Below are 21,811 nucleotides of genomic sequence, written 5' to 3'. Positions count from 1 at the left end.
TCATGGTTTTCAGGGAGTCCAATGATTTTCAAATTAGCTCTCCTGTATCTATTTCCCAGGTCAGCTATTTTCCCAAGGAGATATTTCATATTGCCCTCTATTTTTTTATTCATTTGGATTTGCTTTAATCTGTCTTGGTTTCTCCCATTTGTTCAATCCTAATTCTTAGGCAATTATTTTCTTCTGAGACCTTTTGTCCCCTCAAGCTGTTGACATTTTTCTCATGACTCTCCTGCATTGCTCTCATTTCTCTTTCCATTCTTTCCTCCACCTCTCTAAATCTTCCTTCTATCTCTCCTACTTTCTATTCAGAGTCCTTTTAGAGGGCTTCCATGGCCTGATAACAATTCATCTTTTTCTTGGAAGCTTTGGATGTAGGTATTTTGGGCTTTGTAGCCATGTAGCCATGTGCCGTTTAGCCGTGTGCTGTGTAGCCATGTGCTGTTTACCATGTAGCCGTGCAGCCATTTACCCATGTACTGTGTATCCATCTACCATGTAGCTGTGTATCACACATCTAGCTATGTGGGTGTATAGCCATGTACATGTAGCCATGTAGTCTTGTAGGTATGCACATAATGTGAAATCAGGGGGTGTTGGATACTTTAAAATGAGCAAGAGCTACATCACTGAAGTTGAAGGTTCCTTTATTATCACTAATTATTATGGATGCAATATTTTGGACTTTGTAGACATGTAGCCATGTAGTGTGTAGCTGTGTAGTGTATAGTCATGTACGGTGTAGCTGTGCATGGTGTAGCCATGTACCATGTAGCCCAGTACCGTGTAGCCCAGTACTGTGTATGGTGTAGCCATGTACCATGTATCTATCTATTACATCTAGCTATGTAGATGTACAGCCATGAACCATGTACTGTGTAGCCCAGTACCATGTACCGTGTAGCCATATACTGTGTAACCTGGTACCATGTGCCATGTAGCCCAGTACCATGTACTGTGTAGCCCAGTATCATGTAGCCCAGTACCGTGTACCATGTAGCCATGTACCATGTAGCCGTGTACCATGTAGCTGCATACTGTGTAGTCCAGTACCGTGTACCGTGTACCGTGTAGCCCAGTACCATATACCATGTAGCCCTGTACCGTGTAGCCCAGTAATAGGTACCATGTAGCTGTGTACCATATAGCCCAGTACCATGTACCATGTAGTCCAGTATGGTGTACCGTGTAGCCGTGTACTGTGTAGCCCAGTCCCATGTACCATGTAGTCCGGTACCGTGTACCGTGTACCGTGTAGCCTAGTACCATTTACTGTGTAGCTGTGTACCGTTTATCCCATTACCGTGTAGCCCAGTACCATGTTAGCCCAGTACCATGTACAGTGTAGCTGTGTAGCCATATACTGTGTAGCTCAGTACCATGTACCGTGTAGCCCAGTAACGTGTTAGCCCAGTACCATGTACTGTGTACTGTGCAGCCCAGTACCATATACCATGTAGCCATGTACCATGTACCATGAAACCAAGTACCGTGTACCGTGTAGCCTGGTACTTTGTTAGCCCAGTACCATGTACCATGTATCCCATTACTGTGTAGCCAAGTAACGTGTTAGCCCAGTACCATGTACCGTGTAGCTGTGTACTGTGTATCCCATTACTGTGTAGCCCAGTACCATGTTAGCCCAGTACCATGTACCGTGATAGCCCAGTACCATGTACCATGTACCGTGTAGCCCATCACAGTGTAGCCCAGTACCATGTGCCATGTAGCCATGTACCACAGTATTGTGTACTGTGTAGTCCAATACCATGTACCATGTACCCGTGTACCATGTACCTGTGTACCGTGTAGCTGTGTACTGTGTTAGCCCAGTACCGTGTACCATGTAGCCATGTACCATGTACCGTGTAGCCCAGTACCATATTAGCCCAATACCATGTACTGTGTAGCCCAGTACCATGTAACATGTAGCTGTGTACCGTGTAGTCCAGTACCATGTACCGTGTAGCCTAGTACCGTGTAGCCCAGTACCGTATACCATGTAGCCATGTACTGTGTAGCCGTGCACCATGTAGCCGTGTACCATGTACCATGTATCCCAATACCGTGTAGCCCAGTACCGTGTAGCCCAGTGCTGTGTACCACGTAGCCCAGTACTATGTACTGTGTTAGCCCAGTACCATGTACCGTGTAGCCTAGTACCGTGTAGTCCAGTACCGTGTACCATGTAGCCTAGTACCGTGTATCATGTAGCCTAGTACCGTGTAGCCCAGTACTGTGTACCATGTAGCCGTGCACCATGTAGCTGTGTACCGTGTACCGTGTATCCCAGTACCGTGTAGCCCAGTACCATGTTAGCCCAATACTGTGTACAGTGTAGCCATGTACCGTGTAGCCCAGTACCGTGTACCATGTAGCTGTGTACCATGTAGCCCTGTACCATGTAGCCCAGTACCTGTTCAGATCCTGTCCCAGGCATTTGTTAACTGTGTGGCCTTGGGCAGTCACTTAACCTTTTATCTTTGGTTTCCCCATTTAGGAAATGATATGATTATAGCATTTACTTCACAGAGTTGTGAAGATCAAATGAGATAATCTACACCTTAAAACCCATCTGAATTTTACGATTATTATCTATAGGCCTAATTTTGTCAGTGATTAGCTTTGTGACCTTGAGCAAGTGCTTTCTTTGGACCTTAGTTTCCTCATCTGGAATGCCTTAAGAGCCACTTTTTTGGGGGGGAGGGGCAATGAGGGTTAAGTGACTTGCCATGGATTACACAGCTAGTAAGTGTCAAGTGTCTGAGGCCAGATTTGAACTCGGGTCCTCCTGAATCCAGGGCCCATGCTCTATCCACTGCACCACTGCCACTGCCACACACACCCGCCCCCCCCCCCCCCGCCCAATTAACAATGGCTTCTTTGGAGTATAAGCTCAGTATAAGTTCATAGAGCATGGACATTTTAGTAACTTTATATAATTCCAAATTGTTTCCCAAGAGCCACTTTTAATATTCCATGACTCCAAACTTTTTCTATGAGTTCTGAGAAGGGTGTTGAAATGGACTGGAGGAAGGATTTGAAATAGGTCTTAAATGGGTCTTAAAGCCCTTCTAAGAGCTAGATAAAGTGTGGGGGGGAAACTTTGGGAAAATAGAAGCAGAGGTCTGGAGTTTAGACAGTTTGAAGTTTGTTGGTTTAAACAAGAGATCCAGGTAAAGGATGAATAGAAATAGCCACAGGGAATTGGCACTAGGGAAATAATATTTTAGAAAAATTAAATTTCCAGGTTTAGGAAAGATGAAGGGAGACAGAGATGGGCGGCAGATAGGGAACCTTTAAGGGAGGAGTAAAAGATACCATTGAGATTTTGATTTTTTATTTTTTTGGGGGGCGGGGAAGGTGGTGGTGGTAAAGGGTTCCAAAGGGAGATCTTGAGGCACCTTTGGGGGAAGGGGAAGATAAGTTTAGTTTAATACACAATGAACTTGAGCCAATGGTCCCATCCAATGAAAATGTCCTCCAATGGGCATTTGAGTATTTGAGAGAGACCCTGAGATAAAAGATGTCAGATCTAGCTATAGTAGAGATGATGGCAATGGTTACCATCTCTAAAGCTGAGATTATATAGAGAAAAGAATAGGAAGCATAAATCTTATAGGAGTTCCACATTTGGAGACTGAGAATTTATAGTCATTTCTCAGACAATGCATACCCACTTTTTCTCCCAGTTTATTGCAAGCACACACACACACACACACACACACACACACATGCACACATGTTGTGATGACTCTCTTGGGACTTTCTCCCCCTCCCCATGAGATTTCTAGATAAAAGTTTCATGAATTTAAAAATATATTATGAACTTTAATAATCAAGAAACACATTCAGGCATATGAAGAACAAAAGGATGATATATAAAAGATTTGATTCAACAAACTTGTGTCCATTCTAAATTATTTTATTTTCTTTTGAATAAGAAGTTTGAATAAAGAAAGAGAAAATAATAAATAAAAAAGTCTTTTAAATATAAAAGTCTTTTTAATTTTTAGGATTTCTATCACTTTCCTCTTGTAGTAAATTACATAATAATCAAGGAAAGACAAGTCAATACATTTCATTTAATTTTTTGTTCATTATATTTACATCTTATATATTTATATATTTATACAGTCCAACTTATCATACTTATCAGTCAATAAGTATGTCACCTTCTCTCCTCTGATGCTGTAACCATTCTAATGTGGGGTCTAATGTCTTCATGCCTCAGTTATTGCAATAGCCTGCTTGTGGGTTGGCTGGCCACAGATCCTTCATCCATCCAAAATATTTTTCCTAAAGTACAGGACCAACCAGGTTACCCTTCCATTCAGTAAAAAATTGCTTCTCTATCCTCTTTAGCATCACTTTTTTGTGGTTCTTTTCTTTTGGCCTGCTTCTTTTCTAACGACTAACATGGCTTCTTTGGAGTATAAGCTCAGTAACAGCCTTTAGTTCGTAGAGCATGGGCATTTTAGTAACTTTACATAATTCCAAATTGCTATTTCCTAGTACATTCTTCCATAACCCCTCCAACATTGTTGCTATTTTTGCCAATTTTGAGTGTGTGAGGTAGAATGTCAGGCTTGTTTTGATGCGCATTTCTCTTGAAATTTGATTTGGATCATTTTTTTTCATGTTGTTGTGAATAATTGTAGCTCTTCTTTGAGAATTGCTATCCTTTGAGGAATGGCTATTAGTCTTACATATGTAATAATAATAATAATAATAATAATAATATGGATCTGGCACACAATTGTTTTTCCCCCCACTATTAATGTTGTCTCTGCAGAAGGTTTCAGTTTTTTTTCAATATCCCCTGTCTCTTGTTTGGTTAAAAATACATCCACATAGCTGTGAGAATTTTATGGTATATTTCTCTTCTAATTTTAATGACTTTAGAATTTAGAATGAATTGTGAATGTGGTGTTAAGGTTAATTTGTGCCAGATTGTTTTTTGGTTTTTCCAGGAATTTTTCTAAGTAGGGAATTTATGTCGTCTACTTCACCAAAAACTGTACTATCTACATTTGTGTCTTTATTATTTGTGGTGCCTGAACCACAAGTATATCTGCCCTCCTCCCTTTTTTTTTTTGGTTTGTACATGATCAATTTTTTTAAAGTTCCATGTGGTACAGAGTACCATATAGATAGGGATGGATGGTACTGCATAGTGTACAGTATAATACAGTATAAGTAGAGAAAATATGAATCTTTCATCCTATAAAGGTTGCTGACTTACTAACACTTATTAAAATGATCTACTCCTATTTTTGGTCTTTTAGACCCAGCACTGCAGAGCAGGATGGGAAGGAAGAAGCTTGAACTCATCACGCAAGGTAAGATACATGCCATTTACACAGCATTTACAAGCTATTTGCCATATACACACCATATATATATATATATGCCACATACCACAACACGCCACACGCCACAACACGAAACACACTGCACGCCACAACATGAAACACGCCACACACCCCAACATGAACACACCCCAACGTGAAACACGCCACAACATGAAACATACCACAACATGCCACATCATGAAACACGCAAAACAACATGAAACAAGAAGAGTAACATAGTGTAGTACTTAACACTTAGTTGTTATTATGTAAATAGTACTATTAGGACCCCATTAGAGTTCAAAAAGTCAGCAGCACATGTAAAGGATGGGAAAAGTATAGCTAGACAATAGTTTATACAAAAAAAGGCATATGAGTTAGAGTAGCCTATATATTCAACCCAACCCAACAGTGTAATATGGAAGCCAAAAAAGCTCTTACCATAAGCTTAAAATATCCCACTCTGATGATTCAGAATGCTAGCCATCTTAAGCTCTAACAAAAATATAAGGCTTTGAAAATGAGCCTTGAAACTGCGTATTTGTTTATTATCTGAGGAACAGTCTTATCAACTTCAGAAAGGATGCAGAACCAAGATGTTTAGAAAACAGGTATCGATTTTTTGTAACCATTGTAAGCCATGATATTATGACCTTAGGCTGCATTAATAGAAATATGATGTTTAGAATGAGGGAGGTGATAAGTCTCCCCATACTCTGCCCTGGTCAAGCTATTTCTATAACATTGTTCTTAGTATCAGATAACATTTTTGAAAGGACATTGACGGGGCAGCTAGGTGGCACAGTAGATAGAGCACCAGCTCTGGAGTCAGGAGGACCTGAATTCAAATCCGGCCTCAGACACTTGACACTTACTAGCTGTGTGACCCTGGGCAAGTCACTTAACCCCAATTGCCTCACCAAAAAGGAAGGAAGGAAGGAAGGAAATTGACAAGCTGAAGTATATCCAAAGGAAGGTGATCAGGACAGTGAGGGAACTGGAATACTTGCCTGCCATACTTAGATCAGCTGAAGAAACTGGGGGTGTTCAGTCTGGAAAACAGAAGTGGTGCAGGGTGGGAAGGGAAATGATCACTGTCTTCAAGTGTTAGAAGAACTGACAAGTAAAAGAAGGATTGGGTTTGTTTTGTTTGGCTCTAGATGGTAGAATGAAGAATAATGAAATGGAATTTGAAGAAAGTCTGATTTTGATTTGCTAAAAGGCAAGCTTTCCTAACAATTGGAGTTATCTAAAAGTGAAATGGCGTACATTAGAGAGTAATGAATTCCCCATCGCTGGACACCTTTAATCAATTGATTCATTAACAAGTACTTATTAAGTGTAAACTATGTACCAATGTGCTAAGGGCTAGAGATACAAAGAAAAAATGAAAACTTTTTTGACCTCAAGGATATTCCAGTATGTTGGAGTCAAAATGTTCACAAATAACTATATTGTATTGTAGCCCATATAGATTATGTGTGTCCATGTGAGTTTGCCTAGATATGTCTCACAAGGAGGTATGAACAGATATCTCTAGACTCTTTTCTTTCTCTGCCCTTCTCTTTCCATGGGAAACTTTGATTCCTGCTAGGAGGGTAGCAGGAGACTGGGGCCAAAAGATTGGTCATTCTGCTTCCCCCTGACAGGCGGTACCAGGTTAGAATTGTATCTGCTCTCTAAATATTGTTAGCCTAGGGGGAAGAAATTATAGGTTCAATCTGAGCTCTTGATCTCTATCCCTTTAATGGGGAAGGAGTGCCCCAAGCTATATGTTCTAGGTTTGACTCCATTCCTACCAAATGCCAATTTCACAATAAGCACACATAGCAAATAACAAATAAACCCATGTACCTAAGCCAAGAACAAATAAAAATCTGAAAAGTTATACAAACAAGACTATACTAGACACTGTGTAAACTCACCAAAGAGGAAATTCCCCCAAATCCCTAGTGTGGAAAGCTGGGTATAGGGGCATGATGGGGACACCAATTCCTCTACATGTTACAGTTTTTTTTTTCTCCCTCCACAGACCTCTCCCTGAAGAAAATCTGGAATCATATATCTTCTCTCTTGAAGCGGGAATCCAGGAGACCTAGGATTTCTCTTTTCCCAGTTAACAGGCTTGCTAGGTTAATAATGGTTCTAAAAGAATAGACAATATTACTCTAAATTGTTTAAAAAATAAATAATTTAATTTAATATTTTATATCTAAACTTCATGAGAATAACTGATGGGATTTGGGGAAAAATGGTCCTATCTGGGACTCCTTGGTCCTATCATTATATATGGACTCAATACTGTTTATTGTACCCCCTAGAATTTGTATAGTAACAACAACTGTATAGCACTGCTTGACTAATAATCTGACACAAGTCAAAAAGTTTTAGCCCAAAACAAAAGGCATAATTATGCAGTACTTAAACTAAGATTGCTGGGATAGGGGGTGGGGAATCTTTTCCATACTGGAGCTTGAGTCTGCTTCTTTTTGCTGAAGAGACACAAAACAAGGGATCATAGAAGCAAGGAATTAAAGCCTCAAACTATAATTAAATTAGAAATTAAGGTCTTGGAGCTATAACCTAAGCTAATGGTAAGAAACCAAAGTTGAAACCGTTGATTAAAGCTTGATTGCCATGTGCTAGTAAGAAGTTAAAATAGTGGCTAAAATGAACCAAATGCTGTTCTAAGAATGTAACAAGAAAACTATCTTTTTTTTTTTTTAGTGAGGCAATTGGGGTTAAGTGACTTGCCTAGGGTCACACAGCTAGTAAGTGTTAAGTGTCTGAGGCCGGATTTGAACTCAGGTACTCCTGACTCCAGGGCCGGTGCTCTATCCACTGCGCCACCTAGCTGCCCCCACAAGAAAACTATCTTGAGAGATTTTGCAAGTGTTAAGATCTCATGGGTTCTTGAAATTATATGCTATGTCCTGTTTTACATTACAAATGGATGTTTGGGTTCCTTCCCTACCTCCTTCTGTCCCCATTTGTAACTCTGCCTGTTAATGCTAAACCAAGGACAAATGCTTAGATTGTTCTTGAAAAGATATTAAAAGAGACTCCCTAATAGATACATGCCAAAGAATATGAAGTCAATTTTTAAAGGAAGAAATCTAAGCTCTGAATAACCATGCGGAAAAGTATTCCAAATCACTAATAATCAAAGAAATGCAAATTAAAGTAACTTTGGGGTTCCATTTCATATCCACTGGACTGAAAAAAGATGGAGGAAATGACCAATGTTGGATGAGCTATGGGAAAACAGGCATACTACTTCATTGTTGTTAGAGCTGTGAATGAATCCAACTATTTTAGGAAGCAATATGTGGTTAGGCCCTCAAAGTTAGTAAACTGTGCATACCCTTTGACCCAACTATTCACTACTAGGCCTATACCCTGAAAGAAATCAAAGAAAGAAGAAAGGATATAAATGTACAAAAATATTTATCACGATTCTTTTCCAAAATTTGAAAACTAAAGGGGTATATGCCTATTGGGGAATGGCTAAAAATATTATGATATATGCAAGTAATGGAATATTACTGTGCCTTAAGAGAAAGCAAAATAGGCCTCTGGGAAGAATTCTATGAATTTATGTCAAAGTAAGGAGAACTGTAGCAGTTTGTGCAATTACAACAATACTGCAAGGAAAAAGAACTTTGAAAGACTTTAGAACTCTGATCACTGTAATGATAAGCCACGATCCCAGAGGATCATGAAACACTTCATTCTACAGGGGTTAATAATGCAGAGAAGACCAGTGTGGAAACTTGTTTTGCTGGGCTATGCCTGTTTCAGGTGTGGGTTTCATTTTTTGTTGTTCAGTGGGACACTGAGAGGGACAAATTATAAATGCATGTACATTTTTAAAAAAGAAAATATATGAAAGTCCCCAGATTATGGCTGATACTCAGGTCACAATGTCAGTATAGGAGAACACTCTCCTTCCAATTGCATGATTTAATAATAAAACTTTGATTCTAATTTATATGACTATAAACAATGCAGATATCTTTTTCCCTTAACATCCTCCATGATTTAGTAGATGATATAAGTGAAATGCAGTGGCCCCCCAAATCCATCACCTGATGGCCAAACTTTTGGTAACAAGAATCTCTCAGCTAGCTGGGTTGGTCTTTGGACAGTGGGCTGGATATCTTTTCCATTTTGGAGGAATCTGTCAAAGCCTCCATGATTCAGTAAGTCACTTCATGTATTTTTCAAAGGCTTCATAACCACTGAAGAGGCCCAACATTTACTATATCATAAAGCACAAAATCACAGAAGATTTTAGAGTAGGAAAAGGCCTTAAATATAATTTAATTCAGCTATGGTGCTCTATTTTTTTTCTGACACAATTCTAATTATTATGGCCCAAGTAAAGGTGTAATCCATTAAAAAAGGAATAGACAATGGATAAAGCACTGGCCCTGGATTCAGGAGGACCTGAGTTCAAATCCGCACTCAGACGCTTGACACTTTACTAGCTGTGTGACCCTGGGTAAGTCACTTAACCCTCATTGCCTCCCCCCCAAAGGAATAGAAATAATATTCCTAGCATTTTACTACGAGTGAAGTTTATCTTCTGTTACATTTCTAAAGCAATTGATTTAATATATGTATATATTTATGTATACCTTGCTACTTTATTTCTTTTTTAAATCATTGTTTCTACACAATACTTTTCCTAACACTCAAACAAACGTCTCTTCAAAGTGCATACCTCTCTCCCTGCTCCCCCCAATCATCAGACTGGTTGTAACTTGCAATATTCAGAACTTTAATTTTGATAATATGATACCAAGATTGTTCTGCTGCTTATATTTGACCACTAGTTTTATTATCTCTTTATTTACATTGTTGTTCTCAAAGGCTGATTGTAACTTCCTATTTTTTGTAATATACAGAAAAGATGTATGCTTTAACTTTAACAGTATGATACTCTAACCTTGTTTTGTTCCACCACCAGTTTCGTTACCTCTCGATGTTATCTGTATTCACATTGTTGCTCTTGTTAATAGGAATGTATGGATACCTGGACTTGATGGAGCTGCGTATTATCCAAGTGGATTTTATGAGACCCTGGATTAACAGGAAAAAATGCTCTTTGACAAAAACTTCAAACTGAAGTCCTTATTCACTAACTACTTTCCCCGAGAGAATAAACAAATTTAAATGCCCCTTTGAAGTCCCCATTCGCTATTTTCTTTCCCCAAGAGAGTAAATAGATCTTAATGTTCTTTCTCCCAATCAACTATCTAGGCTTCCTTGTCTTTGATAAAACTTTCTGGTTTCCACATAATCTAATTACAGCATTTGCTTTAAATTGAACTGTTAAACTGATGTGCATTGTTTAACTGATTTACATTTGCTTTTGGGGTGATTTGTATCATGTTAATGAAACTGATGACACCCCATAACCAGTGAACAACAACCAAAAAAACCCCTTATATACCCTCAGAAAGAGGGAGTCTTCCAGCTCCTTTGGAAAGCTTGAATCGTGCTTGTTTTTTCTTGGGACAAATAAACTGGTACTATGCTTTTCCTGTCTCTCTCTGATCTGGTTTTTCCTGTAGGAGACATTATTTATGTTCTCCGATCTGTTGGGGTTTTTTGTTTGTTTTTTAATAGGAGGACATGTATGGAAACAAATTGTAACAGACATTATAAAATTAAGTTCTCTGATCTGTTTATTTTGTTTTTAGGAGACAGGAAAATAAAAACTATATTTAAGTTTCGACACTTCATACTGTTCTTTTAATTCGACTTTTAAAGTTCTGCATCGCCACTTTCTTCAAATCTTCCCATGTTCCGTAAAGTTTTCATATTCATCATTCTTTATGATGTAATGAATTCCATTACATTTACATACCAATTGATTCAACCATTCCCCAATCGTGGGTGTATTTTTTAAATCACAAATGTTTCTTTGAATATTGTTGTATATGTCTTTTCTTGCTATCAATAAATTAATCGGAGCAGCAGAATCTTTTCTTGCTCAAATGTTTTTCATAACCAGAAGCATCAAAATGTGGTAACGGGTAAAGCCTTAAAGGTGTCTATAAACGTTAGATGGATGCATCAAAAACAAATTATCCTGTCTTCCCTCACCCTACAACGCATATATTTAGCCCTATTTTTGCAAACGACCGTCAGCAAGACACAAGCAACGGGAATCCACGAGAGCAACGAAAGAGGTTTTAACCTCTGTAAAACCTCGAGTACCGTGAGCTCGATTAGGACTTAGGTCGAAGGTGCGGCGGAAGACAGGCAGTAGTTCCGGTCTCCTAGAGTCGGCGCTCGATGGCTTTGGCCTGATCACGCCGCGGTCTCCAGCAGCCCGTGGTTGGCGCTGCCTGGCTGCGGGGGCGGTGCGCAGGGACTGCTGGGTATTCTTTTGGGGCCGGAAGAAGTGGCCTCGGCAGTGCCTTGTGCCTTGTGGCGACAAGATGGTGAAGCTCACGGCGGAACTTATCGAGCAGGCGGCTCAGTACACCAACGCCGTGCGAGATCGGGAGCTTGACCTGCGAGGTAAGGTCGGGGCGCGGGGAGGAGCGACGGAGGGGGCCGCGGCCCCCGCGCTGGGCCTCGGGATGGGTCCTGGAGCGCGTGCCGGCCTGCGCGCGCCTACCGGGTCCGCGAGCGGCCTTTAGTGAACCTTTACAGCCGCAGCTCCCCAGGCTGTGCAGTTCAAGCTCCGAACTCCGAACACAGACGAGGAAACTGAGGCCCGTCCCGGGAGGCTTGGGGGCGTGTTCTAAAGTCTGCCCATTAGGCTCAGGGAACCCCCGCAAACAGGATGGTTGAGGCTAGGATTTCTTGCTACGCGTCGAAGAGGGTAACTCCAGAGAGTCTGAAAAGTTTCCTCACCCCGTGCTCTTCGCCCCCGACCCCGAACGTGTCACGTGTTTTTATTTTGTAGCTACCACCTTTCTCCCATCAGCGATCCTTGGATGCTATTCTGTGGACCCCTCGCCCCTTTGTTTCCCGCCCAGTGATTCTTATTTTCATTTTGTGACACCTCCCCCGGTCCCCTTAATGACATACTCACAAGGTTTCGTTCTTCGGATCACCCCCTGCCTTCACACTTCATCCTCTTATGCTAGTGTGCTCAGATGTTTTTACTCCTTAGCCGGCTCCTCCTCCCCCCAGGCTGTGCTGTCAGCGAAGTTCAGAAATTGTGTATTCAGACCCACGTCCCATCTATTACCCTTCATCGTCTCTGCGCTAAAATATGAAATTGGAAGGGCAGACTTCACCTTAGTTCTGATGTTTATGAGCTAATTTGCACATAGGGACCATGTTCTGTCTTAGTTTGGAGCTGTGCTGTATCTTAGTTGAATTAAGTTAAACTTAAAGTTTATGGAGTTAGGTACAGTACAGTAAGGAAGAATAGCGCAATAAAATGGTCTTTGAGGGCTAAGCAAGTTATCAGGTAGATGTGAAGAATTGATTCTGTGTGTGCATCTGTGGAAAGAGCTTAAAAATTTTTTTTTCAGCTAAATTTTTGAGTCAGTTTTGTTGCTTGCTACCTCTATAACCTTGAGCATGTCACTTCATCTCTGGGCCTCAGTTTCCTCATTTGTAAAATGAAAGGGTTGGACTAGATTACTTCAAGGTGAAGGTAAAGATTTTAGGGTAGAATGACATCACGGTACGAAAGTGCATGAGTTACAGTATGAGAGAGCTTTCATAGAAGGAAGGCATGATTTTGGAACATGGTATTGACAGTAGGATGCGGTGGGAAGTTGACCTTTTATCCTTTTCCCATTGCTTATTTAGCCATTGGAAATCCCACCCTCTTAATTTGATAAATTTTCTGTTGAACCAATGAGCAGTTAAAAAAAATAGTTAATATTATTAAATCGATGAAGGTATGCTTCAGGTTTCACCTTTTCTAAAACTTTGCCTGACAAGCCAGTTCTTTTGTCTTTGAACATTTGTTTGTTGGCATGTATATGTATATTGTAAGGATTTAGCTTAGTGATACTTTTTATAAATCAAATCATTTATTTCCCAGAAATCTTCATATTTGTCAGTCCTTATAGCACAGATTAACACACTCATACATTATAAATTATTCATCTATTCCCCAATGGTTGGGGCACAGTGGTTTGATTTTTTTTATTGTCACAATTTATGCCATTGATAGTTTTGTATATTTGAGTCTTTTTCTTGTATCTTAGATATTTAGGCCCAGTTTCAGAATCTCTTGTTAGAGAATGCACAATTCAGTCACTTTTGGATAATTTCAAATTGTTTTCCATAACTCCACCAAGAGTAATTTAGCACTATTGCCTTATGTTATTTAAATGTTTGTGTGTATGTCATCTTTCAAAATAGGCTATAAGTTCTAATATGGGTAGAAACTATACATTTGTTTTGTGTCTTCCTCAAAATTTAGTAATTACTTGTTACTTAACTGCTTGTTGAATGAAGAATTGCCCATGCTCACTCTAAAATGGATAAACAGCACCTGATTTAATTTACTGAAACTGTTAATTTAACCTATGGTATATTTTGACTACCTCAATGTAATCTGTTATCTTTACCATTTTCTAGGATACAAAATTCCTGTAATTGAAAACTTGGGGGCTACCTTGGATCAGTTTGATGCTATTGATTTTTCTGACAATGAAATCAGAAAACTGGATGGTTTTCCCTTGTTGAAAAGACTGAAAACATTATTGGTGAATAACAATAGAATATGGTAAGTTATTTTTCTTCTGAGTTAGCTCCAGGTATAGAATTTCAAGAATGCTGAATTAAAAAAAATTTTTTTTTTGATGAGACAAATGGGGTTAAGTGACTTGCCCAGGGTCACACAGCTAGTAAGTGTCAAGTGTCTGAGGCCGCATTTGAACTCAGGTCCTCCTGAATTTAGGGCCGGTGGTCTGTCCACTGTGCCACCTAGCTGCCCCCAGTGCTGAAATTTTTTAAAGCTGAAAAGTTAGCATTTATTCTTCCATAGAAATTCAAATAATTCATGATAATACTTTAATCCTAGTTTCTTTTTCATTTATCTAAAGTGCACATTGCAAAGGATTCCAAATGAGGAAATTTGCTACGGACAGAAGTTTAGTTTAATAACTTTTTTTTGCCCCCTTTTGATGTCTGTTGTTTGGTATGTTCTGGATATGCACAGATTTTAGTTATGAAATGAGAGGCAGTAAAAGATCTATGCAGTATAAGCTAAGGCTTAGAAAAAATCGTGGTCTGCCTTTTTAAAAAAAATTATGTTGCTCATATCATTGGGTAAAACTTATTTCAAGACTTTGGTTGGTTAAATATAATTCCTATATTAACAATACCTAAATAACTCATGAATGCACTGTGTATGTGTGTGTGCATGCACGTGCGTGTGCAAATATATATTCCTCCTGTACCCTTCCTAGCACACCATACTTAATGTGTAGGACTTTGTCTCAGAGTGAGGTCTATAGTTTGTAGAATTGTCAATATTTAGAAACAATAAATAGAAACAGCTGTCACCTTTTTTTTTTTCCTTCCTAAAATGGAAAGGGCTGTCACAGTGTATTGGGGGTTCCCTATCACTGAAGGTCTCTAATAAGAGATTGGATGTCCACTACTCAGTTTCTGTTGGGGGATTTTTGTTCAGGGTATGAGTTGGTCTATTTAGATGATCTCTAAGGTACCATTCAGTTCTGAATTTCTATGGTTCTGTGAATTGAAAACATAAGAAAAATATTGCTCATCTTTAAGTTTCTTTAGGTCTTGAGTAAAAAGCTTTTTTTAAAATTTGATTCAATTATTAATTATATTATAACAACCTTTATTTTGTTCTAGCCGTATAGGTGAAGGACTTGATCAGGCCCTGCCTAGCCTGAGAGAACTTATTCTTACCAACAACAGTATTGTGGAATTGGTAAGTTGGGGGAAAAAAATTGAATAATCATTTCAAATGTAAATCCAAAAAAAGAGATTTTTTAAGTGAAAATTTAACTGTTATTTCTAGAATATTTTCTTAAATAGAGGCCAAGAAGACTTGCTCTTCTTTCACCCCTGGCCTTTATTTGCATGTAGGGAATACAAAACTAAGTATAAAACATTGTGTCTGTCATCAAATAGTTTATAATCAACTTGGGAAGATAGACCATCCACCCATTAAGAAATAACCCATGGGGGCGGCTAGGTGGCACAGTGGATAAAGCACTGGCCCTGGATTCAGGAGTACCTGAGTTCAAATCCGGCCTCAGACACTTAACATGTACTAGCCGTGTGACCCTGGGCAAGTCACTTAACCCCCATTGCCTCACTTAAAAAAAAAAAGAAAGAAATAACCCATAATACAGGATAGTAAGTTTGGGGAGGGGGAGGTTATAACCAGGAAAAATGGATAGAAAACATATTCTTTTTTTAAAAAGAACCAGGGATTGGGGACAGGATCGAAATTAAAATAAGATTATTCCACTATTGACATCATTAATCAAGCATCAGCTTTGAATATAGTTTAATTGACTTATGTTTGACAAGTTTTTTGAAGTGTTTTAAATAGTGTTTATATTATAGAATGCTTATGATTTCTTTAGATTTTACATATAGTTTGTCTCAAGTTATAATTGATAGGGTGCATATAATATATTGATAGACTGTTATAGCATATTTTAATGATAGTTGCAGAAGTAATAGGTGGTTCAGAGCAGTTGTCTTCCCGTTATTGACATTGTCTTTGCTTTAAATACATTTTTATTGTAATGGTAAGTCTTTAGGAAATAGGAGCAGTACTCTTACATTGTCAGTGCTCACTTAGATGAATCTTATCTGCTCAATGGCATTGGTATAGCAAGATCAAGAAAATGACTGTAATATACCCCATCATAAGAAACTGGCTACCCTGATAAAATACCAGCCGATTGGCAATCCTACTTGGAACCTGTATGGTGAATATGAATCAATTCATTTTAAGGAGCTACTCTCCCATGGTGGTGGCTGTAAGACTATGGGACCCTTTACTTTTTGCACATACATGAGGGCACCTAGCTTATGATTGAAGCCAAACATTTTGGTGAAGTACATTTCTTAGTTTTCATGCATGTCATCTTCTGAAATTGAGGACAGTTTGATGTAGTAGAAGGAGTACTGACTTAGGTTTTAGTTTGAACTCTTACTTACTAGTTATGTGACCTTTGGCAAATGATTCCACCTTTAAGCTCCAGTTTTTTCAACTTTAAATTAGGTATTGTAACAGTGTATTTTATACAAGGCTATTGCAAGGATCAAATGAAGTCATGTAATTTATAATGCAATATATGATGGCATTTATATAACTTTAAAATTTGCAAAGCATTTTGAATACATTTTCTCACTTGATTGTGAATTGCAAACATCCAATTTTTATGGCCTATACTTCCCTTATACAACTTTATTTCCTAGGGGGCGGCTAGGTGGCGCAGTGGATAAGCTCCGGCCCTGGATTCAGGAGTGCCTGAGTTCAGATCCGGCCTCAGACACTTGACACTTACTAGCTGTGTGACCTTGGGCAAGTTGCTTAATCCCCATTGCCCTGCCAAAAAAAACAAAAACAAAAACAACTTTATTTCCTGGTTCAGGGCATTGCTACCACACTAATATAGGCTTTGTAGTTCTTTTAAAAAGTAAGGTAACTATAGAAAAACAATTTATATGAGTTTGTCACTGAAGCAGTAGCTCAAGTTACTAAGATAACAAATCATATCAGATTACCTTTTTTTTGTTGTTTTGTTTTTCAGGGTGATCTGGATCCTTTGGCAACTCTCAAATCACTGACTTATCTGAGGTATGCATTCAGTTCTAGTGCTTATTATTAGTGCAGCCCTGCAAAAGTAACAAACCTATCTATCACTTACCAAACCTACTAGAATGTAGAATCATCTACTTGAAGATCATCTGATTCTGGCTTCTTACCTTCCAAACCCCCACTTTTACAGATTGATTTTAGTAAATAAATTGACTTAAGGTCAAATCAGTCACCATTGGTTGTCAATTATGGGCCTCCTGATAGTTCAACTTTGCTTTCAAACCCCTCTGAACAAAATCCAACAATGGGAAATAAAGAATTTTGATATAAAATTTGTCCCATGGTCTTAGTATTATCCCTCTTTATGGAGTTAGTTTTCCTCTGCCATTGGGTAATATGATTCTATTACATTGAAATATGGAAAGAATAGTTAAAACTTTGTGAATTTTAAAATTTTAAAAATTAGACTTTATTATTATAACCTTCCTTTGATTCCTATTGCTTTGGATAAGATTAGAGAAAATGCTGTTTCCCTTTCCTTGTAGTATTTTGAGAAATCCTGTAACAAATAAGAAACATTATCGACTATATGTAATTCATAAAGTTCCACAAGTCAGAGTATTGGATTTCCAGAAAGTGAAACTAAAAGTAAGTATTTTATTTTTTCCTGTTCATTATGCAAATTAGAGTCCTTTTTGGTATTAGTGAATGCTGTACTTATTTGCTATTTTAGTGAATTTTCTGTTAACTTTGTTTCAATCAGAACCGTGGGAGATAAGCCTATAACTAAGCAAACAAATTTTATTCATTTTTGTTTGTAGCAAAGTTTGCTATAGACTTCTGTGTATCTGTTAAAACCCAGGTATATACTATTTGTCATCCTTTATGTGAAAGAATGGCCATGGTGACCATCACAAAAGATGTATAATATTTCATTAGAGAATATGTCTTCCCAATAAGAGAGAGACAGGCCACTCCTTCCTCAGAAAACAGCACCAGTGGAAACAAAAACAGTGTCTCCTTTTCATTTCAAACTTGATTTTCAAAATTTGATCTTTTTACATTGAGTCTCTTTACAACCCTAAAGTTTTTTCAGGGAGATTTTCTTCAGTATTTTCTGAGGAATACATCAAAATGCATGTGGTGTTCCTGTTTACATTAACTCTATGTGTGGTATCGCTGTAGGAGCGTCAGGAGGCAGAGAAAATGTTCAAGGGCAAACGGGGTGCACAGCTTGCAAAGGATATTGCCAGGAGAACCAAAACGTAAGACACAGATGCACAACTTAAATGGGATTCACCTTCAGAAACACCACCTGTTTTGCAGTTTGCAGCCTACAAAATAAAATGAAATAACAATTATCAGTAATCAATGTAGTATTACATAGGTGCTCCTTGGTTCATGATTTGACTGGTTGATTCCTTGCAACATGCCAAATTTGTTCCAAATTAGCAAAGCAGACATAATAGCATTTCATCTGCTTTCTCTATAGGAAAGTAAACTGTACTGGTGTTTCTGAAGGAGGGAATTCTTGTATCAGTTTGTTAACGAAGATAAGATACTACACTGGTTGAATTACTTTCAAAATTTTGAAAGTAAAAGAGAAGCATTTTCTTTTGGTCTGGATTTAACTCCTCCCTCCCTTTTCTTTTTAAGTTTTAATCCAGGTGCTGGTTTACCAACTGATAAAAAGAAAGGTGGGCCATCTCCAGGAGATGTGGAGGCAATTAAGGTAATATATTGAGGGAACATTATTGAGAGAGTTCCAAGATAGAACTGTAGCTGATTAGATATGAAACTTTATAAGTCTTATTAATTCTTTGATGTTCAAAGGTGAGGACATAATAAAATCTACCATTTTTATACTTGAATCTTTTTTTTTTTTTTTGGTGGGGCAGTGGGGGTTAAGTGACTTGTCTAGGGTCACTTGTCAAGTGTCTGAGGCCAGATTTGAACTCAGGTACTCCTGAATCCAGGGCCGGTGCTCTATCCACTGCACCACCTAGCTGCCCCTTGGATCTATTTTTACAAGGAAAAACTAGCATATTAGTCTTTTTCACAGTCCATATTTGACTTGAGACCTTCATCTTGAATTTGTACAGGTTAAGATTTGCCATTTTCTTAGCCTATTGACTGCCTTTAATCATGGAGGGAATTTTTGCAGTAAATAGTTCTGATCCTTAAGAAAATGGAACAACTACTTTTGCCTAAAAAGCCCTTTTTTCAGATTTTTGGTATATAAGTAGGTGTCAGTCTGAGCCTACAAACTCAAGAGTACAGCCCAGACCACTTTAAAATGTAATCAAGAGGGGCAGCTAGGTGGCGCAGTGGATAGAGCACTGGCCCTGGAGTCAGGAGGACCTGAGTTCAAAGCCAGCCTCAGACACTTAACACTTACTAGCTGTGTGACCTTGGGCAAGTCACTTAACCCCAATTGCCTCACCAAAAAGTAAAAAAATAAATAAAATAAAATGTAATCAAGAATATTTAAAAAAAAATAAAAATTTGTGATTTTCTAAGTCACTATGTGACCTGTAGGGGGATGTATCTAATAGCCAGTCCTATTATAGGGAAGATAAAACTATGTGATAATATTGTTTCTTCATAAGCTGGCCCCACAGTATAATTTAATTAACTAATACTTTAGTATATAATACTCACTTTTACTTTTCTCACCTAAGGACTTTTAATAGACTCTTTTTTTTTTTAAGTGAGGCAATTGGGGTTAAGTGACTTGCCCAGGGTCACACAGCTAGTAAGTGTTAAGTGTCTGAGGCCGGATTTGAACTCAGGTACTCCTGACTCCAGGGCCGGTGCTCTATCGACTGCGCCACCTAGCTGCCCCTAATAGACTCTTTAAAAAAAATTTTTATTTTAATTTCGACATAGTAAATTACAATTACAACTTCCACATAAAAGGGGTTAGGGGCTCAGAGATGTGGAAAATGCCCATATGATTTTTGGGCCCTCCTTACATACTAGAGGAGAGGTATTAAAAGATAAAATATATTGATTTTATATAATACTATACATATATTTTATGCATTTCTGAGTTTCTAAACTTTTTCCGTGTTGTCTACTGGCCTTCCATGTTTCTTCCACAAAACTCCTCAATTTAATTTCTTATGCCAGCCCATGATACATTGAAACCACCTTCCATGATGTGGAAGGGATAATTGTAATTTTTAAAATCCTTCATAATATTTAACCATTTAAGTATGCTTTTGAACATTTACTGTGATTCTCTATAGAACTAGATAATTTCAGGATTTTAAAGAAAAATTATTCACTCATTTTGCTTTTCCTTCCAGAATGCTATTGCTAATGCATCGACACTGGCCGAAGTGGAGAGACTGAAGGGATTATTACAGTCTGGTCAGATACCTGGCAGAGAACGCAAATCAGGTTTCTAAAGTTCATTTTCTCATACTACTTAGATTGTACTCTTGTGACTGGTTAAAGCAAAATATTTTGACAGATATTTTAAGTTCTGTAAAGATTATTTTAAGATCTATAAAGAAAATTGTAAATAGGATATTTGTTATATTTTTAAGGCTCATAATTATTTCTATTGCTAAAGGACTGGTATGAAGGGATTCTAGAGTTAACTATCTGAGATTATACAAAAGTGATTCAGTTAGTGATTTAGTAACTATTAGCAAGTTTCATGACTGGATTCTCTTGAAATATTATACTTAATCAGAAAGTACATAAAGGGGCAGTGAGGTAGGTACAATGATGGTGAATTTCAGAGGCATCATTCTCTACTGTTTGCTACTCTTTTAGAATTGGCCATTGGCCAACTATCTTAACTTTTCCCTTCTTGTAACGGGGTTCTAAAAGGTCTTTTGCCCTGATTCCACAAGAATAGCAGCACAAACATTATCACAACAAAAATTTCCCAGCCAAACTCACTAGTTTAGCTAGACCTAGAGAGTTATTTAGTTTAAAGACAATGCCCCCAAATCTGTTAACCAATTGCTGGACAAGATTCAGCCTTTCCTTTGGTCTCTGTTTTGGCTTAGCTTGAACTCATGGTGAATTAGTACTAGCATTACTAGTAAGTATGATCATTTTGTTTAGTTTCAAGAGACAACAACAATTCAAATTCTCTGGCCCCACAAAATGATTATTGTATGTCATTTTTTCATACTGCACTACATAGGAATGTGATGTGAGAGAATGGCATGCTTTCACTGGCATAAAAATCCACGAAATTTGATAATGATTTTTTCCATCTAGGGCCCACAGATGATGGTGAAGAAGAGATGGAAGAAGACACAGTTGCTAATGGATCTTGAATTTTGTGTTCACAGTCTTTGGAGTATATGTAGAATGTCAGTGCCTCTTAAGCCAAGAGGTATTTTGTTTGTTTTGGGGGTTTGAGGGGAGGGAAGGTTGTCATGGAATAGGTTAATATACTTGTTCCTTGCAGCAGAGTAGAGTTCAGAAGCATTACTAAAATGCTTGAAAATGCCAATGTAAATTTTTAATGTACATTTTGAAATTGAATAAACTTTTTTCTATGATAATAAGTAAGACCTTTATTGTGCCACTTCTAAGGTCTTGTCTTTATAGTAATATATTTCATGAAAATTATTGTTGCCCAAGAATTTGTAGGTGAAGTTTTTTTTTTTCCCCTGGAGTGGGCAGGTCCATAAAACTTAAGGCTAAAATCAGGTGTTTTAAAATTTGAAAATGGTTTAGTAAAAGTCCA

The 21,811-nt window shown here is 38.1% G+C and overlaps 1 protein-coding gene across 1 annotated transcript; it reads left to right on the top strand.

Annotated features, from left to right (window-relative positions):
* The first annotated feature begins 11,741 nt into the window (after window positions 1-11,741).
* SNRPA1 (small nuclear ribonucleoprotein polypeptide A') lies at window positions 11,742-21,811 on the top strand. The gene is made up of 9 exons (XM_043980146.1): window positions 11,742-11,888; window positions 13,920-14,067; window positions 15,165-15,243; window positions 17,087-17,133; window positions 17,640-17,742; window positions 18,280-18,359; window positions 18,751-18,826; window positions 20,406-20,499; window positions 21,337-21,811. The coding sequence occupies exons 1-9, from the start codon at window positions 11,807-11,809 to the stop codon at window positions 21,393-21,395; spliced, it is 768 nt and encodes a 255-aa protein (XP_043836081.1). The 5' UTR covers window positions 11,742-11,806; the 3' UTR covers window positions 21,396-21,811.

This window comes from Dromiciops gliroides, chromosome 2 (assembly GCF_019393635.1).
Source record: "Dromiciops gliroides isolate mDroGli1 chromosome 2, mDroGli1.pri, whole genome shotgun sequence".
NCBI classification, from domain to species: domain Eukaryota; kingdom Metazoa; phylum Chordata; class Mammalia; order Microbiotheria; family Microbiotheriidae; genus Dromiciops; species Dromiciops gliroides.
This window is presented reverse-complemented; position numbering and strand designations above follow the sequence as displayed.

Coding starts and splice junctions, on each gene's coding strand:
- SNRPA1 (XM_043980146.1), top strand. CDS start 11,807: ATGGTGAAGCTCACGGCGGAACTTATCGAGCAGGCGGCTCAGTACACC. Junction 15,244..17,086: donor ACAACAGTATTGTGGAATTG/GTAAGTTGGGGG, acceptor TTTGTTTTTCAG/GGTGATCTGGATCCTTTGGC. Junction 18,360..18,750: donor ATTGCCAGGAGAACCAAAAC/GTAAGACACAGA, acceptor TTTCTTTTTAAG/TTTTAATCCAGGTGCTGGTT.